The sequence below is a fragment of the Canis lupus genome, chromosome 29, assembly GCF_048164855.1.
Source record: "Canis lupus baileyi chromosome 29, mCanLup2.hap1, whole genome shotgun sequence".
NCBI lineage: Eukaryota > Metazoa > Chordata > Mammalia > Carnivora > Canidae > Canis > Canis lupus.
In genome coordinates this window covers 34016915-34042741 of record NC_132866.1, presented here as the reverse complement: position 1 = coordinate 34042741, position 25827 = coordinate 34016915, and the positions used below count along the sequence as shown (strand labels likewise).

The 25827-nt window shown below is 34.8% G+C and overlaps 1 protein-coding gene across 15 annotated transcripts in view; it reads left to right on the top strand.

The window, feature by feature from the left end:
* The window catches only part of EXOC6 (exocyst complex component 6), a 223381-nt gene that overhangs the window by 109523 nt on the left and 88031 nt on the right, over positions 1-25827 (top strand). For all 15 annotated transcript variants that reach the window (XM_072806090.1, XM_072806089.1, XM_072806087.1 and 12 more), the window contains 3 exons: positions 2157-2266; positions 9990-10101; positions 10854-10988. In XM_072806090.1, coding sequence (XP_072662191.1) covers positions 2157-2266; positions 9990-10101; positions 10854-10988 — 357 coding nt within the window. The remainder of the gene's footprint in view (positions 1-2156; positions 2267-9989; positions 10102-10853; positions 10989-25827) is intronic.

Here is a 25827-nt window from a genome sequence, read left to right as displayed (position 1 = left end):
GTTGGTTTTTTGTAGTACTCCTGATTGATTTCTAAATTTGGAAAGGTTCAACCTACTAGTTTTGGAGAGACACTGCTGTATATGAATTTTTCATCAGCAGCCGGTTGTAAGTTTCCTTGTGCTGGAGATACCTAAGAATACCTTTGTTCATTCACATATTTATGATTCATCTGCTATATAGTAGACACTGTGCTATTTGGTTATTTTTTGATCTCTGCTTTCAAGGAGCTTATAGTCAAGTGAGGGATAAACAGGAAATTACAATTCATAGACGTTGGTACTACTTAAGACGGAGCAAGCAGCATGCAGAAAGACTAATTCTGTAGTATAAAGTGCAAGGTTGATAAAGTATAAGAGATGAAGATCAGGAAACGAAGATGAAGTAGAAAGCGCCAGACTGTAATAGCCTTTATAAACAATGTTAGAGAGTTCAGCCTTTATCCTGAGGGCTACTGAGAAGTTACAACAAGGTTTTAAGCAGTAAAACCATGATCAAATTTGTGCTTTTGAAAGATCTCTCTGGGGGCACCTGGGTGGCTCAGTCAATTAAATGTCAGACTCTTAAGTTCAGCTTAAGTCATGATCTTAGAGTCATGAGATTGAGCCCTGAGATGGGCTTTGGCTGAGCATGGAACCTGCCTAAGATTTTTCTCCTCCTTGGCTCCCACTCTCCCACTCACATGTTCTCTCTCTCTCTCTCTCTCTCTCTCTATCTTTCAAGATCAAGCTCTCTATCTCTCTGGCTAATGTGTGGAGATTGGATTGGAGAAGAGTAAGATTAGTGGCTGAGAAACTAGTTAGGGGTTTGTTGCAGTTATCTTGGTGAGAGAGATTAGTATTGGTGACTTGAGTGGGAGTCATGGTCATGGAATTTTTTTAAAGAGATATTTAGGAAGGGACAACAAGAGGAGTTGATGATTATTTGCATATGAGGGATGATGAAGATAGAAGGGCCATGTATGATAGCCAAGTTCCTGCCTTAAAGAATAGTAGCATTCACTAAGATAGGAAGCACAGGAAGAGCAGATTTAGAAGTAAAGGATGATAATCACTGTTGGATCTACTATGTCCCAAATGTCACAGCCAAATGGTAGGTGTCCAAGTAGTGGTTAGTTGTATAGATTTGGACTTTAGGAGAGTTAGTCTGGAGTTGTAGATTTGGGAGATAATGGTACTTGGAAGATGATTGAAGTCATGAGGTTAGATGAGATCATCCAAGGAGAATATGTGTGGTAAGAAAAGAAGACATGGGATAGAACTCTAAGTCATGGCAATAGTTTTAAGGGATGGCTAGAGGAAGAGATACAGAGAAGGTAGAGAAATAAGAGGAAAATCAGTGTGGAGAATGGGTACCAAGGAAGGAGAGATCATTTAAGAAGCAGGAGGGAACTGTGTCAGATACTTCAGATAAATTAGGTAACATGAGAGCTGGAAAAGTCTACTGGATTTAACATCTACGAGATCATTAGACATCTTGGTGAGTGAGGGTACTTCCACTGGTTAAGCTAGGTTGCAACAAACATGAAGATGGAAGTATAGATTAGAATTCATTAAGTATAAATGGGGCTTTGGGTAAAAATCTTAGAGAGAATTTACCTTTTGGAGACTGAGAATTTGCTGATAGATGTTGGCTGATAAAGCAGTTTAGTCAAAAGGCACTCTATAAATCATTGGCCACACTGCAGTTAAGGTACCATAGGAATTATGGGATGAAATGGGTATGTTATTAAATTGGTGTCAAGCCTTCTGAAGGGGAATGAGGGGAGTCTTTAGAATTAATTGACGATACTGAGCCAGGAAGATGGCCCATAACTTTCATGGCCAACCTGACTCTTGTGTTATGAATGCAAATCAACAGGCAGCTAGGCATCTTCTGCAGGATACTTATCAGAACATACAGTGGTACTAGTATATGCATTTTCTGCTTCTTAGAAGTGTGATAATATGATTTAGGAAATAGGTCAATTGCCACTTTATTTTCTTCAGAAATATTTTGATTTGCTTTAAAATCTCAAACATAAGTTAATAGTAAGACTTTGAGATGTAGTTATTTCCTATTCAAATGTGAAAGCAATTTAATTTTTACATTTTTAGGTAATTAGAATATTTTTTTCTAAAATTTCAAAAACAATATTAACTTGTTTTTCTTTCTACAGCAATCTTTCCCAAAGAAATTTCCCATGTCTCAGTCAGTGCCTCATATTTACATTCAAGTTAAAGAATTTATTTATGCTAGCCTTAAATTTTCAGAGTCACTTCACCGGAGGTAAGTTTACTAATAAGAAATATATCTTTATCATAGCTATTTTTATGAAACATTAACACTTGTTTATCAGGCCTTGATTCTTTAATGGATTATTATCTCATTGGAGAGGCTTACATATTTAGCAACATTGGGGTTAAATTGCTGTAAATTTGATGTTAGATTTTTTTTTTTTTTTACTTTCTATAATGTAAATCTTAAAACATAAAAATAGAGATAGGAAACTCCTGTGTTTTCAGCATCTGTAACAATAATAAACATTTTGCCATATTAATTTTTTTGCTGAAGTATTTTATTTTTAAAAAATACTTTATTTGAGAGAGAGAGTACCTGTGTGCACCCAAGGGGCAGAAGGAGAGAGAGAGAATCTCAAGCAGACTCTTGTGTTCAGCACAGAGCCCCACATGGGGCTCCCATCTCATCATGACCCTGAGGTCATGACCTCAGCTGAAACCAAGAGTCCTACATAACTGACTGAGCCATCCAGGCACCCCTTTGCTAAATATTTTAAAGCAAATTCTAGAAATAATGATATTTTAGTCCCAGAAACAGTATGTGTTTTTAAAAAAAAAAAAAGACATTTCATTATTTAATCATCATAGTTAACAAAATTTACACTATTCCATAATATCAGTTCCCTACTCCATATTCACTATTTTCTTGATTGTCTTCAAACTGTCTTTTTACCATTGGTATATTGGTTTGCTAATAACAGTTTGCTACTGTTACTCTTTTTAGAATTTTTTAATTAGGTTTTTAATTTTGACTCCAGTATAGTTAATATACAGTGTTATATTAGTTTCAGGTATACAATGTAGTTCTATACATTACTCAGTGCTCATTATGGTAAGTGTACTCTTTAATCCCCTTCACCTGTTTCACTCATCCCCCTGTCTGGTAACCATCAATTTGTTCTCTCTTTCTCTTTTTTTTCCTTTGCTCATTTGTTTTGTTTCTTAAATTCTACATAAGAGTAAAATTATTTGGCATTTGTCATTCTCTGATAGACTTATTTTCATTTAGGATTATATTCTGTAGCTCCTTCCATATTGCTGCAAATGGCAAGATTTCATTCTTTTTATAGCTGAATAATATTCTGTGTGTGTGTGTGTTGTGTGTGTGTGTGTGTGTGTGTGTGTGTGTGTGTGTGTATACATACCACATCATCTTTATTCATTTATCTTGGACATTTGGGCTTCTGTAGTTGGTATATTTGAATCAGGGTCCAAATAAGGTTTATTAAATTTGTTTTCCAATATTCCTTATTTTTTCTTTTTCTTTAGTTGTTTAGATCTTATTTATTTTAGTTTTTCTGTTGCTCAGATTACCAGTAACTAAACAATATCCCTACTTTACTTGTCAAAAGAAGCTGATATTCTTAATAGTTTTGTTTTCCCTTAATTAGGTTTAAAGTGAGGATTAAAAAAAAATCAGTTGGGATCCCTGGGTGGCTCAGCGGTTAAGCGCCTGCCTTCAGCCCAGGGCGTGATCCTGGAGACCCAAGATCAAATCCCACGTCAGGCTCACTGCATGGAGCCTGCTTCTCCCTCTGCCTGTGTCTCCTCTGCCTCTCTCTCTCTCTCTCCCTCTCTCACGAATAAATAAATAAAATCTTTAAAAAAAATAAAAATAAAAAAAATCAGTGGACTTAAAGGATGTTGTAGCAAATTGTATCATACTCCATAATGGAGAGCAGTACAGCAGTTATTGGTGGCTGTAGTGAACTCGATTTTATTTTATTTTTTTAAAAGATTTTACTTATTTATTCATGAGAGACACACAGAGAGAGGCAGAGACATAGGCAGAGAGAAGCAGGCTCCCCTCAGAGAGCCCGATGTGGGACTTGATCCCTGAACTCCAGGATCAGGCCCTGAGCCGAAAGCAGAGCTTAACCACTGAGCCATCCAGGCATCCCCTGAACTTGATTTTAGATGAGAGAATACCATTTATTTGGTGTGATAAAAGTACTAGCTTATATTTATGGAGTTCAGAAATGTGGTATCTCTGTTTTACTGACAAGGAAACTGAAGCTCAGAGTCTCCATCATCCAGAATGACCCACCTGGTTAGTTTGATAGCTGGGATGACAGAGTAGGTCTTCTGACTCCCCTATCAGTGAAAGTGTTTGGCATATAAGGAACAATCAGTTAATATTAGAAAAACATTAATCTTTATGCCTTCTTGTTCCAGCTATTGAGATGGACCCTGCATTACAGTCACAGGATATATTTCTAATCATGAATACACTCTGGAGAAGAGAGTGGTGAAACTGGCTTTCATAGCCTCCCTCTCTGAATTTTATTTTTCTGAATTTGTATACTGAGTAGCAATAAATACCTTTCACTGTGAAACTTCTGAATTTTAAGTCATAAGAAAGGCATGAAGGCAGTTCAGATATAAGTCATTTATTTTTCAAGCTGAAACTGAACAATGACAGTTTTATTATTTTATTTTATTTTATTATTTTATTTTATTTTATTTTATTTTATTTATTTTATTTTAATCGGTGTCTCTTATCATAAGCTACCATATTTTGGATTTAAAGAGCAAATAAAGAAGAAGAAATGTGTTTTCTGCCAGAGTAAAGAGTGATCTGATTTTAGGTCTTACACTGCTTTTTCCTTGCAAATAGAGGTGCTTTAAAAGATTTCTTAATTTTTGTTCCTGAATAATATATGAGTTGGAGAGGAAAGGAAAAGAAAGGAGGATAAATACCTAATGCATGGCATTTGCTGTGCTATGTGTTTCTCACAAGCCAGTAGTCCCCAGACCAACAACATTACATCTCATGCAAATTGTTAGAAATGCTCCCTCAGACCTACTGAATTAGAAACTCTGAGGGTGGGGCCATGGGTTTTACCAAGTCCTCTGGGTAAGTCTAATGTACTCTACACCTGAAGAAACACTGCATTAAACTCTTTAAGCTTCATTGTACTCTACCACCTCTTATACCAATGTCTCTAAAGATATATTTCAAAGACATTAGCTTTTTCTTCAATTGTAAAATTCTCTAGAGACACTGTATTCTATTGCACAATAGGATATACACCATATAATCTAGCATTTGAAAACCAATGTATATATAGGAATATTAACTGAAAATTAGTAACAAATTACTACAGTGTTGGTTTTCAGTAGTGGAACTCAAATGGTCTGAGAGCTACTAGTAATTTATGCCTATCTTGTTTTTCATTTAACACTCTAAATTTTTTATTTTGACAGAGGCAATATATTACAGTGGTTAAGAATATAAATTTCAAACTTGGTCCTTAGTTTGAGTCTTGATGGTGACACTGACTAGTTCTATCTAGTAGGACTTTGGACAAGTTACTTAATTTGTTTAAATTGCAGTTTCCTTGTCTGTAAAGTAAGTGAAATAATTCATAGTGTGGTTGTAAGAATAAAATAAGGGAGTGCAAGTATAATAAAGCACTCAGGGGCAGCCCCGGTGGCCCAGCAGTTTAGCGCTGCCTTCGGCCTGGGGTGTGATCCTGGAGACCTAGGATCAAGTCGGCTCCCTGCATGGAGCCTGCTTCTCCCTCTGCCTGTGTCTCTGCCTCTCTCTCTCTCTCTCTCTCTCTCTCTATCATGAATAAATAAATAAAATCTTAAAAAAAAAAAAAGCACTCAGTATAGTGCCTGGCGTATGGTAAACACATAGTTACTTCAGAGAAGATGGAATACTACAATATAAGTATTGGAGCTTAGAGTGTTTATAGTTTAAGCATCAGGGAATTGTTGAAGAATTTGTAAGGGAATGACATTACTAGGTTATATTCTACAGAGTTTACTCTGATCTCAGTGTAGATGATAGATTGGAGGGGGATAAAAAGGAATAGTGATGTTGAACTGGTTAAGACAGTGGTTTAAGAAGGGAGATGAAGAAAGACTGAAATAGGACCAGTGGTGACAGAGAGGAAGGGACATAAACAAGTATTTAGGAACCTGATAGTACCTTCTGCTTGTGAATAATTAGAAGAAATTGTTAAGGGAAGGTAACAGTTTGACTTACGTTTGGGTGGACTTGAATTTCTTTATATACTCTCAAATAGATTCTGGTTATATTTAGTCATCTTTGAAAACAATGCATGCATTCATCTGTTCTAAACATGTGCACATGAAAGGGAGAAACAAGAAGTATCTCTTTAATAGTCATCCTACAACTTGGCTCAAATGTTCTATTTGAGGATTATTCTTGAAGCTGCTGTCTCAACTCTATAATATTGAGTTCCCCTCATCTTTTACTTTAATGTAGATTACTTTAACATTTTTAAAATTGGTAGTATATTACAATTTGCATGTCCTAACACATACTTTTTATTACCTAATCTAAAGGTTGATTATTGAAAAATAAGACTGATATCTAATTTTTTTTTAAAAGATTTTATTTATTTATTGAGACAGAGAGAGAGGCAGAGGGAGAAACAGGCTCCATGCAGGGAGCCCGACGTGGGACTTGATCCCAGGTTCCCAGGATCACACCCCAGGCTGCAGGCGGCGCCAAACCGCTGTGCCACCGGGGCTGCCCAAGACTGATATCTAATTAATGTATTATTAAACTATAGAAAGTATAGCAACTTAGCAGTTTAGAATTAACTTTTGTTTTATTTACAGAGGAGAGACATTGGCTATCTAATTGTTATCTGATTTTTTTGTTGCATTTATAGCACCAAAGATAAAAGTCATCAGTTAAAATATTATGTATGATTTCCCCTAAAGTCCCTAATGGCTTACTAGAACTAGAATTGGGACCTCAGTTCTGACTCTTTTTGTATGTTAACTCCTAGCCTTCTAGGAAGTCAGTGTTGTGGCCTAAAGCTATAGCAGAGAAGATTGTCAATTTTTTTCCTCTCTTTGATAAAAATATTTGTCACTCTTGTTAGTTCAATATCTAGTCATTCTTTTTTTTTTTAAGATTTATTATTTATTTATTTATTTATTTATTTATGATAGGCATAGAGGGGGAGAGAGAGAGAGAGAGAGAGGCAGAGACACAGGAGGAGGGAGAAGCAGGCTCCATGCCAGGAGCCCGAAGTGGGACTCGATCCCAGGACTCCAGGATCGTGCCCTGGGCCAAAGGCAGGCACTAAACTGCTGAGCCACCCAGGGATCCCCAATATCTAGTCATTCTAATGAACTCTCTATGACCATAAGTTCCTCATTCAACAAGGCTTATGTTTATACTTTTGAAATTATATTTTATTAAAAACATTGGCTATTTTCATTTTGTTAATAAGAGAATCAGTAGTTCAGACTGCAGAGACAGACACAGCATAGTTATTTTAAAAATATGTAAATATAAATTTATTCTTGATCATCAGGTTTCTGACACATATTTTTATTTAAAAAAAATTAGATCTGTGACCTGAAATTGAGCTATTTGAGTACCTTTGTTTTTTTTTTTATTTGTTATTAAAAAGTTCTGGAAAAAATCACTTTCTGGGTTTTAAAGCTCTTTTATTATGTTTAAACATATTTTGGAGTTTGATTTTTAGAACCAGAAGATGCTTCAGAGCTTTTTTAGTACAAATGTTTGGGTTTCTTTTTATATATGAATAAAAGTAGGACTGGAGAATGAAATGACTTCATGAAGAGACTTCAAAGTCTCAACTATTTGGTTGCAGAGGAAACATCTGGACCTAATATGATCTATAAGAAATTTTCAGTTTGCCTACGAGTTTAAGCTATAAAATATTTTAAGAGATTTATTGTAATTAAGATTTAATTACTCTGAAATGTTTTTTAAAATGTGGGAAAAGTACAAGTTATAGGCTCAAAGGACAAGGAGTTAAGGAAAAAAATCGCTCAGTTGAGATAAAAACCTGATGGGGGAAATACTGATTATTGTCAGGTACATCATGTTAGCACAAAAAGGACTTAAGTGCTGATAGGTTTTTTTCCTCTACTATTTCTTTTTTTTTTTTTTCCTCTACTATTTCTTATTCAAGAAAAAAAAGTATGCATTGACTTAGCATTCAAGGAAGTTCAGGGAAATTAAGCAACAGGCATTATCTATGCATGACTTTTCATCTGAGAAGTATGCTATTCAGGGTGTCTTTAAGCATAATTTGAGTGTGTCAAAAAAGAAACCAGAGGAGTAGGCAACCACTTCTTTTTTAACAGAGTGAGTATGCTGATTGTTCTAGGACAGTGTTGATATGATTAGAAAGAGTTTTCTGTCTCAAAGTTGATGTCCAGTAACCCTGAAACCCTACTGCTGTGTCTGGGAAGTCTTGATTTTAGTTGTAAAGAATCAAGAAAATATTCTTTTAGGTCTGTCAGAATTAAGGTTAACAGATACTGAAAATAGTGCCTCCATTAAAATGGAGAACATTGGAGTAGTAGTGAGAAGTACCTGGGTTTTGTCAAATCTTGCTCTATTTGCATTTTTTAAAGATTGCATTTATTTATTTGAGAGAGAAGAGAGTGTGGGCATGAACAGCGTAGAGAGGGAGAACCAGACTCTCCGCTGAGCAGGGAGCCCAACGCGAGGCTCCACTTGAGGACCTCAGGATCATGACCTGAGCCGAAGGCAGGCGCTTAACTGAGCCACCCAAGTGCCCTGCTGTATCTGCATTTAAAAAATAAATATAAACTAGTAAATATTTGTGCTTCATAGATTATTAAGAGTAATGTTTTAATAAAAGAAAAAGGATGCCAAAATTTTAGTCTATGTTTAAAGCAGTTGATTTGCAGCTGAAGTAATTCCACCTCCTCACCCCACACCAGGTACATTTTACATTTGGCAATGTCTGGAGACATTTTGGGCTGTCACAACTAGGGGGAACAGTGCTACTTGTATCTATTGGGTAGAGGCCAGGAATGCTGCTAAATATCCTTCAGAACATAGGACAGCCTCACAACAAAGAATTATCTTGCCTAAAATATTAATAGTGCTGAGACTGAGAAAACAGTCCAAGGACAGCTTAGTTCTTTTGATAATGAAGCTATATTATATATATCTATATATGTATATATATATATATATATACATATATATATATATGAAGTAATTGTTTACTTAAATTGAAGGCCTAGTGGTTAGGAGAACATAAAAGCTTGTTAGTGCTTGCCTAGTAATCTTTAGGATGTTAATAAATATCAGAGGTTTATTTTTTTCTCTTTTTCTTTGCACCAAGTTAAAACTAATGTAAGGTAATTATGTTTATTTCTTTGAACCTTTTTAAAAAATGTCAACGGACATAGATAGCTTAGTTACATTAAAGTTAAATCTAGTAATGGCTCACATCAATTTGCATTTAAAAAATAATTTTAGCTATTTTGTATTTTTTGATTGATTATAGTTGTATTTTTATTGTATTGAATATAGTTGTATTTTTTATTTGTTGATTGCCAGACTTTACATGTATAGTTGTATAGTGTCTTTGGAAGTATCCATAGTGGAGTCATAATTTAAAAATAACTTTATTTCAAAAAATAAAAATAAATAAAAATAACTTTATTTCCTTATACTAAGTACTGCATGGTCTTACTGTAATAGTTAATGGCATACATTTAAATTATGCCATAAATAAACATTCTGCTTTATTGAAAATGTCCCTTTTGTGACAGAATTGAATTTGGGGATTTAATAAATCTGGGTAATTTATTTAAAGATATAAAAGAATGAGGTAGAGCAAGTTATTTCGCTAAACTGTGTTAAATCATTTAGGAAGCTAACTGTTACCTTTGTGGAAAGCGAAATAATAATCAACCTTTATTTTTAGCTCAACAGAAATAGATGATATGCTTAGAAAATCTACAAATCTGCTGCTGACCAGAACTTTGAGTAGCTGTTTACTGAACCTTATTAGAAAACCTCATATAGGTTTGACAGAGGTAGGTTAAAAAAAATACTTAATAGCTAAATCTTTCATTATATGAAAAAAACTTTATGAATTAAGTTATTGCTAAACATCATCCTATAACACTAGGTTTCTTTTTTAAAATTTATTTTATTTTTAAAGATTTATTTATTTTAGAGAGAGAGAGAGAGGAGTGCACATATATGGGGAGAGGGACAGAGGAAAAGAGAGAATCTGAAGCAGGTTCCCTGCTGAGCGCAGAGCCACCACTGGAGGCTTGATCTCAGAACCCTGAGATCGTGACTTGAGCCAAAATCAAGAGTCAGATGCTTAACTGACTGAGCCGTCCAGGCATCCCGTGTATTTTAAATTTATTAGTAGAAGTGGATTTGTTTTGTCAGTGTAAATTCAAGCCATGTAAGGAAAAGGGTTTACTTGGAGAATAGTTAATAGTTGAAGATATTAGAACATATATGTAGATTTTTTTGATAGCCACACTTTACATGAAAAGTGAAAATACTCCTATTTTTGCTTGGTAAGTGTATAATATTGGAAAAGTACTTTTAAGAGTTATTTTAAATTAATTGGCAGTTAGACTCATATTTTTTTTGAATGATAGCATTCCATAGTATTTGCAGCCAGGTTTTGAAATCACATAATCCCTTGTATCCTGTAAAGCTGTAATTATGCAGAAATGGTACAGTTGCTGAAAGTAATAATTTATTTTCAAAAACCAAATGATTTGGTGTACATGTCATTTTACCAGATATATTTTGTATTTTCTAGCTAGTGCAGATCATCATAAACACAACACACCTGGAACAAGCTTGCAAATACCTTGAGGACTTTATAACTAACATTACAAACATTTCTCAAGAGACTGTTCATACCACGAGACTTTATGGGCTTTCTACTTTTAAGGTATGTAAAAATCTGACCAAAAAGTTTTATTTCCATTACTGTAAGCAAACTTAAAAATTAAAGACAATTTTTACTGTGTAACTTGATTCCATTATATTCTGACAGTTGAAAATTAGAGGTGATCATTTTCAACAGCAAGCAGATAAATATCAGTTCTCTTTTGGCACTTTATTTATTTATTTATTTTTTTAATTTTTATTTGTTTATGATAGTCACAGAGAGAGAGAGAGAGGCAGAGACACAGGCAGAGGGAGAAGCAGGCTCCATGCACCGGGAGCCCGACGTGGGATTCGATCCCGGGTCTCCAGGATCGTGCCCCGGGCCAAAGGCAGGCGCCAAACCGCTGCGCCACCCAGGGATCCCTCTTTTGGCACTTTAGACATCTTTACTAAATTGAAAAAAATATATTGATTTTCTACAGCTCTATTACATTTTGTTCTTTTTTTTTTAAGATTTTTATTTATTTATTCATGAGAGACACAGAGGGAGAGGCAGAGACATAGGCAGAGGGAGAAGCAGGCTCCATGCAGGGAGCCCAATGCGGAATTCGATCCCAGGTCTCTGGGATCATGCCCTGAGCCTAAGGCAGATGCTCAACCTCTGAGCCACCCAGGTGTCCCTTGTTCATGTTTTGAAGACTTAAGAGTATTGCTAAATCGGCCTAACTGGATTTGCATTAATATCTCACAGTTCCATAAATAATTTTATATGTAATGTGTGCACATGTGTATTTAGAAATTAAAAATATAAGATGAATTAGGTAAGACTGGCTTTATATCCTTTATTAACTCTGATCTGAAGAAAAATAAATATTACCTTAGTACATGTTACTGAAGTCCTCTTTTCTGACTGGAAAGATTTTTGTTTATATAATACTGTGGAGTATCCCAAAAGATTAATGGTTGTTTTAAGCAGAATGGAAGATTAAATATTTTATTAATTTGTTTTATGAACTATTTTATAACTTCATTGATTTGGGATCATGTAGATGAGACCCTGGCATAATCTAGTAATAGAAATCAGTTTTCATTGAATTGTTTATTAAATTAATATAAATCACTTACTGTTATCTTTTTTTTTAAACTTACTGCTATCTTTAAAATAGGTTGGCTAGTTTAACCTCACAGTCTTTTCAAAGTTTTTTATTGAAGAGTTCTCATGTTTTTACTGTTGCTATATTATAAATTACTCAACTTGTCTCCTGTAATTACAGTACAATTAGTTACATTTAAAAAATGAAGTATACTTGTATTTAGAAATAATTAATGTTAATAGGAACCACACTTCGAAAGTGTGAAGTCCAGAAATAATTCTTGGATCCTAAAATTATCTGGCTGGTCTCCAAATCTTATGTTTTTCTGGTGATTCTTGAGGTTATAGTCATTCTGATACATAAGGCACAAATGCAGCTAATATCTGAGTAAGGAAATAGATAAAGTTAGTTATTAAAACAGAAACTTGACAAAATAGAAATTCATTTATTCAGATGGTATAGTACAATAATTAAGGACAATGTATTTTGAAGTTAGACTGTTGTGTGACTTTGGGCACGTTCTTTAACTGTATTGTTTCCCAGGTTTTTTTCTATAAACTCTGAGTAGTGATGTATTACCTACCTCATACAATTATTATGATATTTAAAGGGGATACTTAGCACAATGTCATTTGTTGTATATCATCTATGCTCTGAGCACTCTATTAGATGCTAAGAATATAAAAATGTATCTCTGTCCTCGAGAAGCTCTTAGGAGAAAAAACTATAAAAAGACCCTTGACAGTATGGTGTGATAAATACCATAACATGGGAGGAAAGTCCACAAGGTTCTGTACATTTTTCTAATCCAAGGACAAATTCTTTCCTTTTATATTAGATTTTGCATAATCTTTCTTTTTTTCATTATTGTTCTGTCCTTATGTCCATGTGTTACTCATACACTGTCAAGAAGAGATATACTAAGAACTGGAGTTATAAGTATATTTAACGGTTAACATTAAATTTAATAAGCTTACTCTATACTCTCATTAAAACCTAAATTGCCTTGACATCTGGTTTATCAAGGGATCTTCAAGCAAATTTTCTTTTCATTTATAAGTCAGAGAACCAAAGACACTGGAACATGATGCTTTTAGATTAAGGGATCTTAGAACTATACTTTCCCAAATCTGCCTCTTGGGAGGGAATACTTGGAAATGTTAGTTCTGGTTCATCATGCGAATGGTCCCATAAGTTATATTTAGTTGAAATACAACTGCCATAGAATACTCTTTGGGTTTTCTCAGGAATCAGGAAATCAAGTGCAGCTTATACAAATAGTAGAGCATCCTTGTTTTTTGTTGTTTTTTGTTTTGTTTTCACAGAGAATTCCAGAAACCCTTTCTGTTTTATGATATGAGAACAAGAGCTGTTTTCATTTCTGCCTTTTGTCTGTTTCAAGAGAAATTTGTCTTAAACTCTGAGAGTTCAACAGTGAGAATTATTAAATCAATGTAAAAGTGAATTATTGAGTGAGATTGGGGCAATTTCCATTCCTAGGGAATAGTCAGGCTGTTGCCTGTTTCACAGAGCTGATTAAAGTACAGTCTTGATTACAGACATTAGCATGGATTGCTTAGTTAACCTCTTAGCCTAATTCTTTCAGTGCAGTGACCCTAGCAAACATATTTCTATTTAGTTGCCTAATGATTATGGAAATAAGCATTTAGCAGTTCTTTGATCCACACCCTCATTTGTTTCCTTTCCAAAAAGCACAGATGCACACACCAAGTGCTTGATTTTTTACCTAATTTACTTACTTTATGAAATATTATATAAACTCTTCTGTTAGTGTGCCTTTCAATTTGCTAAATCTGTAAGTGATACAAAAGAGGTTAAGTAACTAGTTTCTGCCCTCAAGCAGTACCTCAGCTTTTTAAAATTAACCTGGACCCACACTGAGAACTACTTTAAGACTTCTGAATGAAAAGATTTGCATCAGAATGGAGGGGGAAAATGGGAATACCATTACCTTTTTAATCTATATAGTAGAGAAGTGGCCCAGTTCTTTTTCTTTGACATCAGAACTCTACCTTTGCTTCAGGGAGTTTTTCCAACCTGCCTAGCAGTGATTCCAGCTGTAAGTGCCTAGATGGAATATGCTTCTGATTGTATTTCTAATTTGCCTTTTGAAAATCTGTTGATGACTGTATAGCAAAGTTTTTTTAGAACTTTAAAGTGACAGTGGTAAGTTTTTAATTAAGAGCTTGAAATTCTCTTCCTATGCAGCAACGATATGGTACATGGACTTAAAAAAATTTTTTTAATTAGGTGTAACATACATATATAAACACACATAATTTATAAATGTAAAAATTATAAATATATATAGCTTATTAATTATTAAGAGGTAAACACAGACTTATAGTTTCATTCTGGCATGCAAAGAGCTTGGAAGTTGTCACTCTGTCCTGACATGTAAAAAACTGAAAAATCACCCTTTCTTTGATCTGTCAGAGAAGTGAGATTACAGGGCATACTGCTGGCCCCCAAGTTGGAGACAGGCAGGAAAATACAGAGAACCACAACCTAATGGAACAGAAACTTCTACAGGAATCAGTATTGGGGTAGGAAAACCTGAACTGTATTGATGAATTGCTGGAGGCTCAATGTGGACAAGTCAGGGAGTTAAAACTCCAGGGTGGGGCACACACTTTTGTGAGTTGTCCCTCCTGAAGCTCTACCAGCTTCTTCCAGTGAAGACTGAAGAATAATGTTGTGCTTCCAGCAGTGGGGAAGGAAAAGGAACCATTTTGAAATACACCAGAGCATGCTGTTCTTTAAGTATTCTTTTCTTCTTAATAAGACATAACCTCAAAAGAAACTATGTACCAGTGCCTGAACTATAGGGGTTTTATCAGAGCCTAACTAAATTGGGGGAAGAGAAATACAGAACTCTAGCTGCTGTAGCCATCCCACCAAAGGGGTGGAAATGAGAAACAGTTATGAAGTTTACAGCTAAGGGCCAAAGCTTACCCAAAGACTGTGATCCAGTCAACTATACTTAAATAATAAAAATTAAAAAGAAAAATAAACCCCAAAACCTGTGACCTTAATCATGACTATAGAACACTTCCTCTCCCCTCACACCTTACCACCACATTACTCAAGTCCTATTTACTGCAGTTCTTTTCACCTAGTACATCATGTCTGGCTGTCAAGAAAAAAATTTTATGGAAGACTAAAAGACAGAAAGCACAGTTTGAAGAGGTAGAGTAAGTATCAGATTCAGATATTCAGAGATATTGGAATTATAAGATGAGGAATTTTTTTAAATTATGATTAATATGCTAAAACGAATAATGTAGACAATATGAAAGAACAGGTGGGTAATGTAAGCACTGAGACGGAAAGTCTAAGAATAAAAAAGAAAGGCTAAAGATCAAAAGCAATATAATAGAAATGAAGAATGCCTTTGATGCATTCATTAGTAGAGTAGACACAGTTGAGGAAAGAATCTCTGAGCCTGGGGATATGTTAATAGAAACTTCCAAAACAGAAAGGCAAAGAGAAAAAAAATGCTGAAAAAAATTAAACAGAATATCTAAGATTATGGGACATCTACAAAAGGTAAACATAAGCACAATGGGAATATTAGAAGAAGAAAAAAGAGAAATGGACAGAAGCAATATTTGATGCAGTATTGACTGAGAATTTCCTCAAATTAATGTCAGACACTAAACCATGGATCCAGAAAGCTTAGAGAACACCAAGCAGGATAAATACCAAAATAATTATGCCTAGGCTTATCATATTCAGACTGCACAAAATTAAAGAGTCCTGAAAGAAGCCAGAAGGAGGCAAAATAAGAGTTACCTAGAGTTAACAAAAATAAGAATTACATCTGACTTCTCTTTGTAAAACATGCAAGCAAGAAGAGAATGGAGTGAAATATTTAAAGTGTTGAGAGAAAAACACTCACCAACCTAGAATTTTATGTCCTGTGAAATTATCCTTCAAAGGTAAAGGAGAAAGACTTTCTCAAATAAACAAAAATTAAGAACATTTGTGGCCAGTAGCCATGCCTTGGAAAAAATGCTAAAATAACTTATTCAGAGAGAAAGAAAATGATTTAGGTCAGGAACTTAAATCTACATATTGAAAGGAAGAATATGAGAGAAAGTGTAAATGAAGGTAACTTTAATTTTTTTTATTCTTAATTGCTGTCTTAGATATGTTTGTTCAAAGTGATAATAGTGTATTCATGTTGTATGCTTTGTGTGTATGTGTATGCTTATGTATGTTTATGTGTAAGAGAGATGAATGATAGCAATGATACAAGGGAAGGGAAGAATTAGGATTATTTTGTTATTATAAGGTACTCTTACTACCCATAAAATGGTATAGTGTTATTTGAAAGTGGACTTGGCATAATTATAAACATATTGGAACCTCTAGGGGAATCACTAAAAATTAAAAAAAAAAAAAGCATAACTGATATGCTAAGGAAAGAAATGGAATCATACAAATATTCAGTATCACAAAAGGCAAAAAAATAGTGAAACAAAGTAGGAATAAAGAACAAGTAGAACAAATAGAACACAGTAACAAATATGGCAGATACTAATCAGTATCAGTAATCACTGTAAATAAATATCAATAGCCTAAAAATACTAAATACTAAAAATACTAATTGAAAGAGATTATCAGAATGGATCAATAAAACAAGACCCAACTACATGTTTTTTTTTACAAAACCCACTTTAAATGTAAAAACACATGTAGATTAAAACTAAATTGTTGGAGAAAGACTGTGTTAACACTAATGAAAAAGTGGGTGGTTATATTAATACAGAGCAGACTTCAGAGCAAAGAAAGTTATTAGGGATAAAGAGAGACATTATATAATTATAAAGGGGTCAATTCTCCAAGAAGACATAAGAATCCATAGTATACATCTGCCTGGCAACAGGTCAAAATATATGAAACAAAAACTGATAGAACGTTGAGGAGAAATGAGTAAGTTCATTGTTAAAGTTGGAGACTTCAACACTCCTCTGTCAGAAATGGACAGATCCAGCAAACAGAAAATCAGTAAGGACACAGTTGAACTTAATAACATCATCGATTACCTGGATATCATTTAACAACAGCAGAATATTACATTCTTCTCAAGCTCACATGGAACATTCACCAAGACAGCCATATTCTAGCCCATGAAACACACCTTAACAAATTTATTTTATTTTTTAAAAAAATATTTTATTTATTCCTGAGAGAGAGAGAGAGAGAGAGAGAGGCAGAGGCACAGGCAGAGGGAGAAGCAGGCTCCACGCAGTGAGCCCGACGTGGGACTCGATCCCGGGTTTCCAGGATCAGGCCCTGGGCTGAAGGCAGTGCTAAACCTCTGAGCCACCAAGGCTGCCCCACCTTAACAAATTTAAAAGAATAGAAATCTGATACAGTATATGCTCTCAGACCACTGTGGAATTAAATAAATCAGTAACAGAAGGATAAGCTGGAAAATCCCCAAATACTTAGAATTAAACAGCACATTTCTAAATAACATGTTGGTCAAGTTAGAAAGGGAGAGTAAGGGATTATTAACAGTTCTATGCCCATAGATTTGATAACCTAGATGAAATGAACCGGTTTCTTGAAAGACACAATCTGCTAAAACTCACGCAATAAGAAATAGACAATCTGAATAGATCTATATTTATTAAAGAAATTCAATCTGATTAATAATCTTCCAAAACAGAAAGAACACCAGGCCTAGATGGGTTTAGTGATGAATTCTACCAAATAGTTAGGAAAAAAAATATACCATTTCTTTGCAATCTCTTTCACACTGAAGCAGAGGAAATACTTCCAGATTCATTCTATGAGGCCAGCATTACCCTAATACCAAAACTAGCAAAGGAATTACAAGAAAAGGAACCTACAGACTAATATCTCTCATGAACAAAGATGTAAAAGTCCTCAACAAAATATTGTAAGATTGAATCCAACAACTTATAAAAGGAATTCTACATCATGATCAAGTGGGATTTATCCCATGTATGCAAGTCTAGTTCAACATTTAAAAATCAGTTAATGTATGAATAAGTCACAGTGATAAAAGGTACAGCATAGGGAATATAGCCAATAGTTGTATAATAGCATTGTATGGTGACAGATGGTAGCTACCCTTGTGAACATAGCATAATATATAAGCTTGTTGAATTGCTATGCTATATACCTGAAGCTAATGTATTCTGTGCCAACTATACTTCAATTAAAAAATTATTGAAAACCCAGTTAATATAATCCACCACATCAGCAAGCTAAAGAAAAATAATGTGATCATATCAATAGATGCGAAAAGCAATTGGCAAAATTCAACACCCATTCATGAGAAAAATTCAGTAAACTAGGAATAGAGGGGAACTTCCTTAACTTGATAAAGAGTATTTACAAAAATCCCATAGCTATTGTACTTAATGGTGAGAAATTGGAACCTTTCCCACTAAGGAACAAGGCAAAAATGTTCCCTCTCACTATTACTTTGCAGCATCATAGTGGAAGTCCTCCTTAGTTCAGTAAGACAAGAAAAGGAAATAAAAGGTGTACTGATTGGGAAGAGAGAAATGAAACCATCTTTGCAGATGACATGATTATAGAAAATCCAAAAGAATAAAACAAAAACTCTTCTGGAATTTAATTAATTATCAGCAATAGCAGAGTTTCAAGATATAAGGTTAATGTACAAAAATTAATAGCTTTCCTATTGTTTGTTAGCAGACTCAATATTGTCGTGATGTCAATTCTTCCCAACTTGAACTTTACTTATTTGTTTGTTTGTTTGTTTGTTTGTTTGTTTAGCTAGTAAATGAACTCTACTCCCCATGTAGGGCTTGAACTCACAAATCTGTGATTAGGAGTCACATTTTCTACGAACTGAGCCAGCCAGGTGCCCCCAAATTGAACTTTAGATTCAAGGCATTCCTCATCAAAATCTCAGCAAATTATTTGATGGATATTGAGAAACTGATTCTAAAGTTTAATGGAGAGGCAAAAAACCCCAGAATATGCAACAGGATACTTAAAGAGAAGAACAAAGTTGGAGGACTGACACTACTTGACTTTAAGATTTATTGTAAAGACAGTGTGTTGGGGTGCCTGGGTGGCTCAGTTGGTTTGTCATCTTCCTTTGGCTCAGGTCATGATCCTGGGTCCTGGGATGGAGCCCCACATAGGGCTCCCTGCTCAGTGGGGAGTCTGCTTCTCCCTCTGCCTCTCCTTGTTTGTGCTTATGCTCTCTCCAATCTCTCTCTCAAAAAAAAAAAAAAAAAAAATCTTAAAAACCAAAAAAGACAGCGTGTTACTGACCAAAAAAACAGACATATATATCAATGGAACAGAATAGAGAGCCTTGAAATAGACTCTCATAAATGGATTCAACTGATATTTGACAAAGGGGCAAGGACAATATTATAGACTATATAATAGAGCAAAAAGTCTTTTCAACAAATGGTGCTGGAACAACTGGACATTTACCTGCAAAGAAATGAATTTAGATACAGACTTTACACTATTTCCAAAAATTAACTCAAATTAGATCATAGACCTAAACTCATCCATGTAAAATTATAAAACTCATAGAAGTTAACATTGGGGAAAATCTGGATGACCTTGGATGGCAATGACTTTTTAGATGCACGATCCATGAAAGAATCTGCTGGATTTTATTAAAATTAAGAACTTATGTTCTGTGAATGCCATTGTCAAGAGAATAAGAAGACAGGTCACTGATTTGGAGAAAATATATTCAAAAGACATGACCAGATATGAGACTATTCAAAATATGTATACAAAGAACTTTTGAAATCCAACAGTAAGAAAATGAACAACACAATTTAAAAAATGGGAAAAAGACCTGAACAGACACCTCACCAAAAAAGATACACAAATGGCAAGTATGAATATGAAAAGATGTTTCATATCATATGTTATTAGGGAATTGCAAATCAAGGAGATACCATTGCATACCTACCAGAATGGCTAAAATCTGAAACATGAATACGACTAGATACTAGCAAAGATGTGGAGTATCAGGAACTCTCATTCAGTGCTGGTGGGAATACAAAATGGTACAGCTACTTTGGAAGACAGTGTGTCAGTTCCTTCTAAAACATACTCTTACCATACAGTGTAGCAGTTATACTCTTTGTTATTTCTCCAGATGAGTTGAAAACTTATGTCTACACAAACACCTGCACATGAATGTTTATAGCAGTGTTCTTCCTAATTGCCAAAACTTAAAAGCAACCAAGATGTCCTTCAGTAAATGAATGGATAAATGGTATTTAGATAATGGAATAGTATTCAACACTAAAACGGAATGAGCTATCAAGTGTGAAAAGACACGGAGGAACTTTAAATGCCATATTATTAAGTGAAAAAAACCCATCTGAAAAGGCCATGTACGCTATGTGATATCCTGAAAAAGGCAAAACTATGGAGACAGTAAAAAGATCATTGGTAACCAGTTTGGTGGTGAGGTGGATGAATTGGTGACATACAAAAGGATTTTTAGGGCAATGCAACTACTATGTATGATACTATGATGTTGGACACATGTCATTATATATTTGTCCAAGCGCATGGACTGTACAGCACAAAGACTGAACCATAAACTATGGACTTTGGGTAATAATGATCTGTCAGTGTAGATTAATTGATTATAATGAATGTACCACTCGGGTGGGCCATTTGGATAGTGGAGGAGACTACAGATGTGGGGGCCAAGGAGTATATGGGATATCCCTATACCTTTCCCTCAATTTTGCTGTGAACCTAAAACTGTTCAAAAAAGTAAATTCTAATTTAAATTGGAAAAAATTGAACTCATCCATGTAATTACAAGGTGATGATATAAAGCATTAGTACCATTGTAGAAACCTCCCTCATCCCTGTTCCCAGCAACTGTGTCTTCTTTCTCTTAGTACTGAGTTTTAACAGCACTGATTAATATTTTGTTTTTGAGCTCTATTTAAATGGAATCATGCAGAATGTATCTTTTTGGATGTCTGAGTTCTTTCACTCAACACGGTTTGGGATATGTCATTTGTGTTATTGCATCTAGCTGTAATTAAATCAGTACAGTGTTCCATTATAGAATTTACTATAACTTATTTATTACATGAACTATAATGTCAGTTTTGACTATTCAGAAACTTTGTCCCTTCCTTCCTGTTTATTAACTGCATATGTGACCTCTGAGTAACTGAAGTATTACTGTATGAATAAAATAAAATTTATATTAATTTTTTATTTGTAAAGATATAAATTCACTAATTGGTATAATCATACATTTTAAATTAGTAAGATACAAGTATTAGTAAGTTTTAGAATTAAATTATAATTATTACATTATTTCACATATGTAACATTGATTTGTTACTGCTTTGCTGGAACATTTGCAGTATTCTTGACTGATTAATTGCATTTCAGATTCTGATTATATGCTTTATGTATAGTCTTTTGTGTTATTGGTGGATTGTTATGATTTCTTGTTTTGTTTGTGCAACTTGATTGTCATTTTGTAAAGGTAGTGCATGTAACATTTCTTTCTTTTGTCACTTATACCACCAGCTTCTCCTCTTTTTATCTGCCCTCATTAGAGAGGGCTACATAAAGCAGGTTTATGCTTGCAGCTGATTTAATACAGTTGAATGACATAAAAATCCTAAAAAGTAGATCAGAAAAAAGCAAAAGCTTAAATATTTATTGAATAGAATGAAGAATTAGGTCAGTTATACGGAAAAGTAAATAGTGCTACTTTGCCAAGAACATGAAAGCTAACAAAAACAAAAGCATTTTGGAGTTCTATAAGCAAAGGAGGAAGATCAACAGAATTTATAGATTACCTTAACTCCATTGACACATGAAAGTGCTCAGCTTTCTGTTTTTCTGTAATTTATAATCAGTTAATCACTTAATTATAGCAAGTGCCTCTTATAAAGGTGGTAGAAAGCAGAAATAGAATAGGGAAGGAAATGGTTGAGGAGTACTTTAAAAAGTTATTTATATTGGGTGTTTTGGAAACCTGATGACAGACAGCCTAGATTATCTAAGAAGTGGCAGATGCTACTACAAAGCCCCAAGCCATTCTTTAACACCTTTGAGGTACTAAAGCCCCTGAAAACCAGAAAGGTAAAATGTAGCACCTACCTCTTGAAAAGGAAAAGGAGGTAATTTATAATTTAGGTAATCTGAGCATTAGAAAATTATGCAATTTATAATGACCTTTAACAATGCTAGATAATCTAGAAGTTATATTTTAAAATTATTCTAGACTCTGATTCTAGCTTAGAAGGCATATCTTGGAAATATTGAAGGTTTGGTTCCAGACTACTGCAGTAAAGCAAATATCTCAGTAAAAGGAGTCAGATGAATAGTTTGGTTTCCCAGTGTGTATATGTATGAGTTATGTTTACACTATACTGCAATATGTTAAGTGTGCAATAGCATTATGTCTAAGAAAGTGTAGACACCTTAATTAAAATATATTTTATTGCTAAAAAAATGCTAACCATCATCTAAGCTTTTTAGTAAGGTGTGATATTTTGCTGGTAGAGGGTCTTGCCTCAGTGTTCAAGGCTGCTGATAGATCAGGATGGTGGTTGTTGAAGGTTGGGGTGATTGGGGCAATTTCTTAAAATAAGACAACAATGAAGTTTGCTGCATTGAATGACCTTTCCCTTTGATGAATGATTTCTCTGTAGTATGCAATACTATTTTAGCATTTCACTCACAGTAGAACTTTTTTAAAAAAATGGAGTAATTTCTCAAACCACTGCTTTGAGAAATTACTGCTTTATCAACTAAGTTTACATAACACTCTAAGTCCTTTGCTGTCATTTCACAGTCTTCCCAGCATTTTCACCAGGAGTAGATTCATCTCAAAAAAACCATCTTCTTTGCTCATCCATAAGAAGCAACTCATACTCCGTTAAGGTTTCATATAGGGTTGCAGCAATTCAGTCACATCTTTAGGCTCTACTTTTAATTCTGGTTTTCTTGCTCTTTCCACTGCATCTACAGTTACTTCCTCCACTGAAGTCTTGAACCCCTCAAAGTCATCCATTAGGGCTAGAATCAGCTTCTTCCAAACTCCTGTAAATGTTAATTGACCTCTTTCCATGAATCGTGAATATTCTTAATGACATCTAGAATGATGAATCCTTCCCAGAAAGTTTTCAATTGAATTTGCCCAGACCCATCAGAAAAGTTGCTTCAAAAAAAAAAAAAAAAAAAAAAAAAAAGAAAAGTTGCTTCATTAGCCCCGAACAAGAGAGTCAGCTTGTCCTCCGAAGCTTTGGAGTCAGGCTTTGACATCACTCCAGCTGTGAAAGTCCTAGATGACACCTTCTTCCAATATAATAAGACTGTTTGTGCTATATGGAAAAATCTGGTGTTTAGTGCAGCCACCTTTGTTATCCTAACTAGATTTTCTGGATAACTTGTAGTTTCTATATCAGCCCTTGCTGCTTCACCTTGCACTTAAAAAAAAAAGAAAATTTATTTATTTATTTTACAGAGAGTGAGTGGGGGAAGGGGCAGAGAGAGAGAGACAGACAGACAGAGAGAGAGAGAATCCTGAAGCAGACTCTCTGCTGAACGCAGAGCCAACGTGAGGTTCAATCCCAGGACACTGAGATCATGATGTGAACTGAAATCAAGAGTCAGCTGCTCAACTGACGGAACCCCCTAAAGGCCCCACCTTGCACTTGTATATGGTGGAGACAGGGTCTTTCCTTAAACCTCATGAACCAACCTCTGCTAGCTTCCAACTTTTCTTCACCTTTTTTCAGCCTTCACAGAATTGCAAGTTAGGGCCTTACTCTGGATTAGGTTTTGGTTTAAGGGAATGCTCTATTCAGACCACTAAAACTTTCTCCACATCAGCAATTAGGCTGTTGTGCTTTCTTAACATTTGTGTATGTTCACTGGAGTAGCACTTTTAATTTCCTTTAAGAACCTTTCCTTTGCATTCGTAACTTGGCTATTTGGTGCAAGAAGTGTAGCTTTTGGCCTATCTGGGCTTTCAACATACCTTCTTCACTTGGTTTAATCATTTCTAGCTTTTGATGCAAAATAAGAGATGTGTGACTCTTCCTTCCACTTGAACACTTGAGGCCATTATAGGGTTATTAATTGGTCTAATTTCAGTATTTTTGTGTTTCAGGGAATAATGAGGCCTGAGAAGAGGGGAGATGTGGAATGGTTGATTGGTAGAGCAGTCAAAACATATAGCATTTATCCATTATGATCAATGATTTATATGAGCACCATTCTTGGTGCCCCACAGCAACTACAATAGTAACATCAAAAATCACTGACCACAATTCCCCATAACAAATACAGGAATAATGAAAAAGTTTGAAATATTGAGAGAATTATCAAAATGTGACACGTGTGTATAAGACACGTACATATCCTAAAACCAACAACTTCTTTTTTCTAATGATAATAATATAGTATGATGAAAATATCTGGTGAAAAGTAGCTATTTCACTAAATTAATTTGAAGCATAGGCAAACAAATCCTTTTGTTGCTGTTGTTTTTTGATTGATTTTTAGTTTCCAAATATGAAGATAAAACAACTTCCCTGATTATCACACTGACATCTAAAATATTTAAATTAAAAAATCATAATCTCTTAAATCAGCTTTTCTTTCTGGCTAATTTTTTACAGTGGTAGCACCATTTTTCTTGCCTCCTTTCCTGGAAAATCTGTAGTTATCTTAGATGTATTTCTTTTTTACAGGCCCAATCACACTCTTTCCCCATAACTAATTTCTAGTGTTCTGTATTTAGTGATATCTACTTTTTTCCACATGTCTACAGTGGCAGTAGTGAAAGTGGCTAATGATTTAGATGGTGGGTGCTACTGATCATGCATACTAGATCAAGATCATAGATTATTGGAGCATCATTTCTTGAACTAGTGCTGGAAGAAATTAGCTAGGGAGGATAGCTCCTTTGTTTTGACAGTCCCAACTTCATCTCCAGCTTAAGTTTTCAAGGCTCTGAAAAATGTTCCCTTGCTCCAGATAAGTATTATTAAATGTAACCATTTTTTAGAATGTTGAATAAAATATTTTAAATAAGATACTTGTATTAATCAGGACTGTTAACAGAAAATTGGTAAGAACTGACAGAAAAACCCAACTCAAAATGCCCTAAACAATAAAGGGAAATTATTAGCTAACTGTGACTGGAAGTCCAAGATGTGAGATAAGCCAGCCCACTGCTCAGCAGATGTCACCAAGGACCCAGTTTCTCTGTCCCTCCTTTAGCTCTACTTTATACGATATTGGCCTCATTGTCGGGCTGGTGCCCCAGCAACTATAGGCTCTCTCTAGTAATGAAACAGCTGCCTAGTTACAGTTCCAAACGTTATATGCCCTATCATCTAAAGAAAACTGAATGGGTCCCTCTACAAGCTGCTCTGGAACACCCTGTGCGTAAGAGGGTGATAATTGCTAATTGACCTAAATTCATCAGGATTCATCCTTGGAGCTTGGATATAGGTTCAGTCCAATCTAGACCAGTCAGACCTGTGAGGGGGAGCAGAGTGATTTTCCAAAATGTATTTGGGGACCGTTTCAAGAAGGGAGAATGGATGATAGGCATTAAATCGCAGATGTTTCCTGAAATATTTATTTTTAAAATTTTTTATAATAATAAATTTATTTTTTATTGGTGTTCAATTTGCCAACATACAGAATAACACCCAGTGCTCATCCCGTCAAGTGCCCCCTCAGTGCCCACCACCCAATCACCCCCACCCCCCGCCCTCCTCTCCTTCCACCACT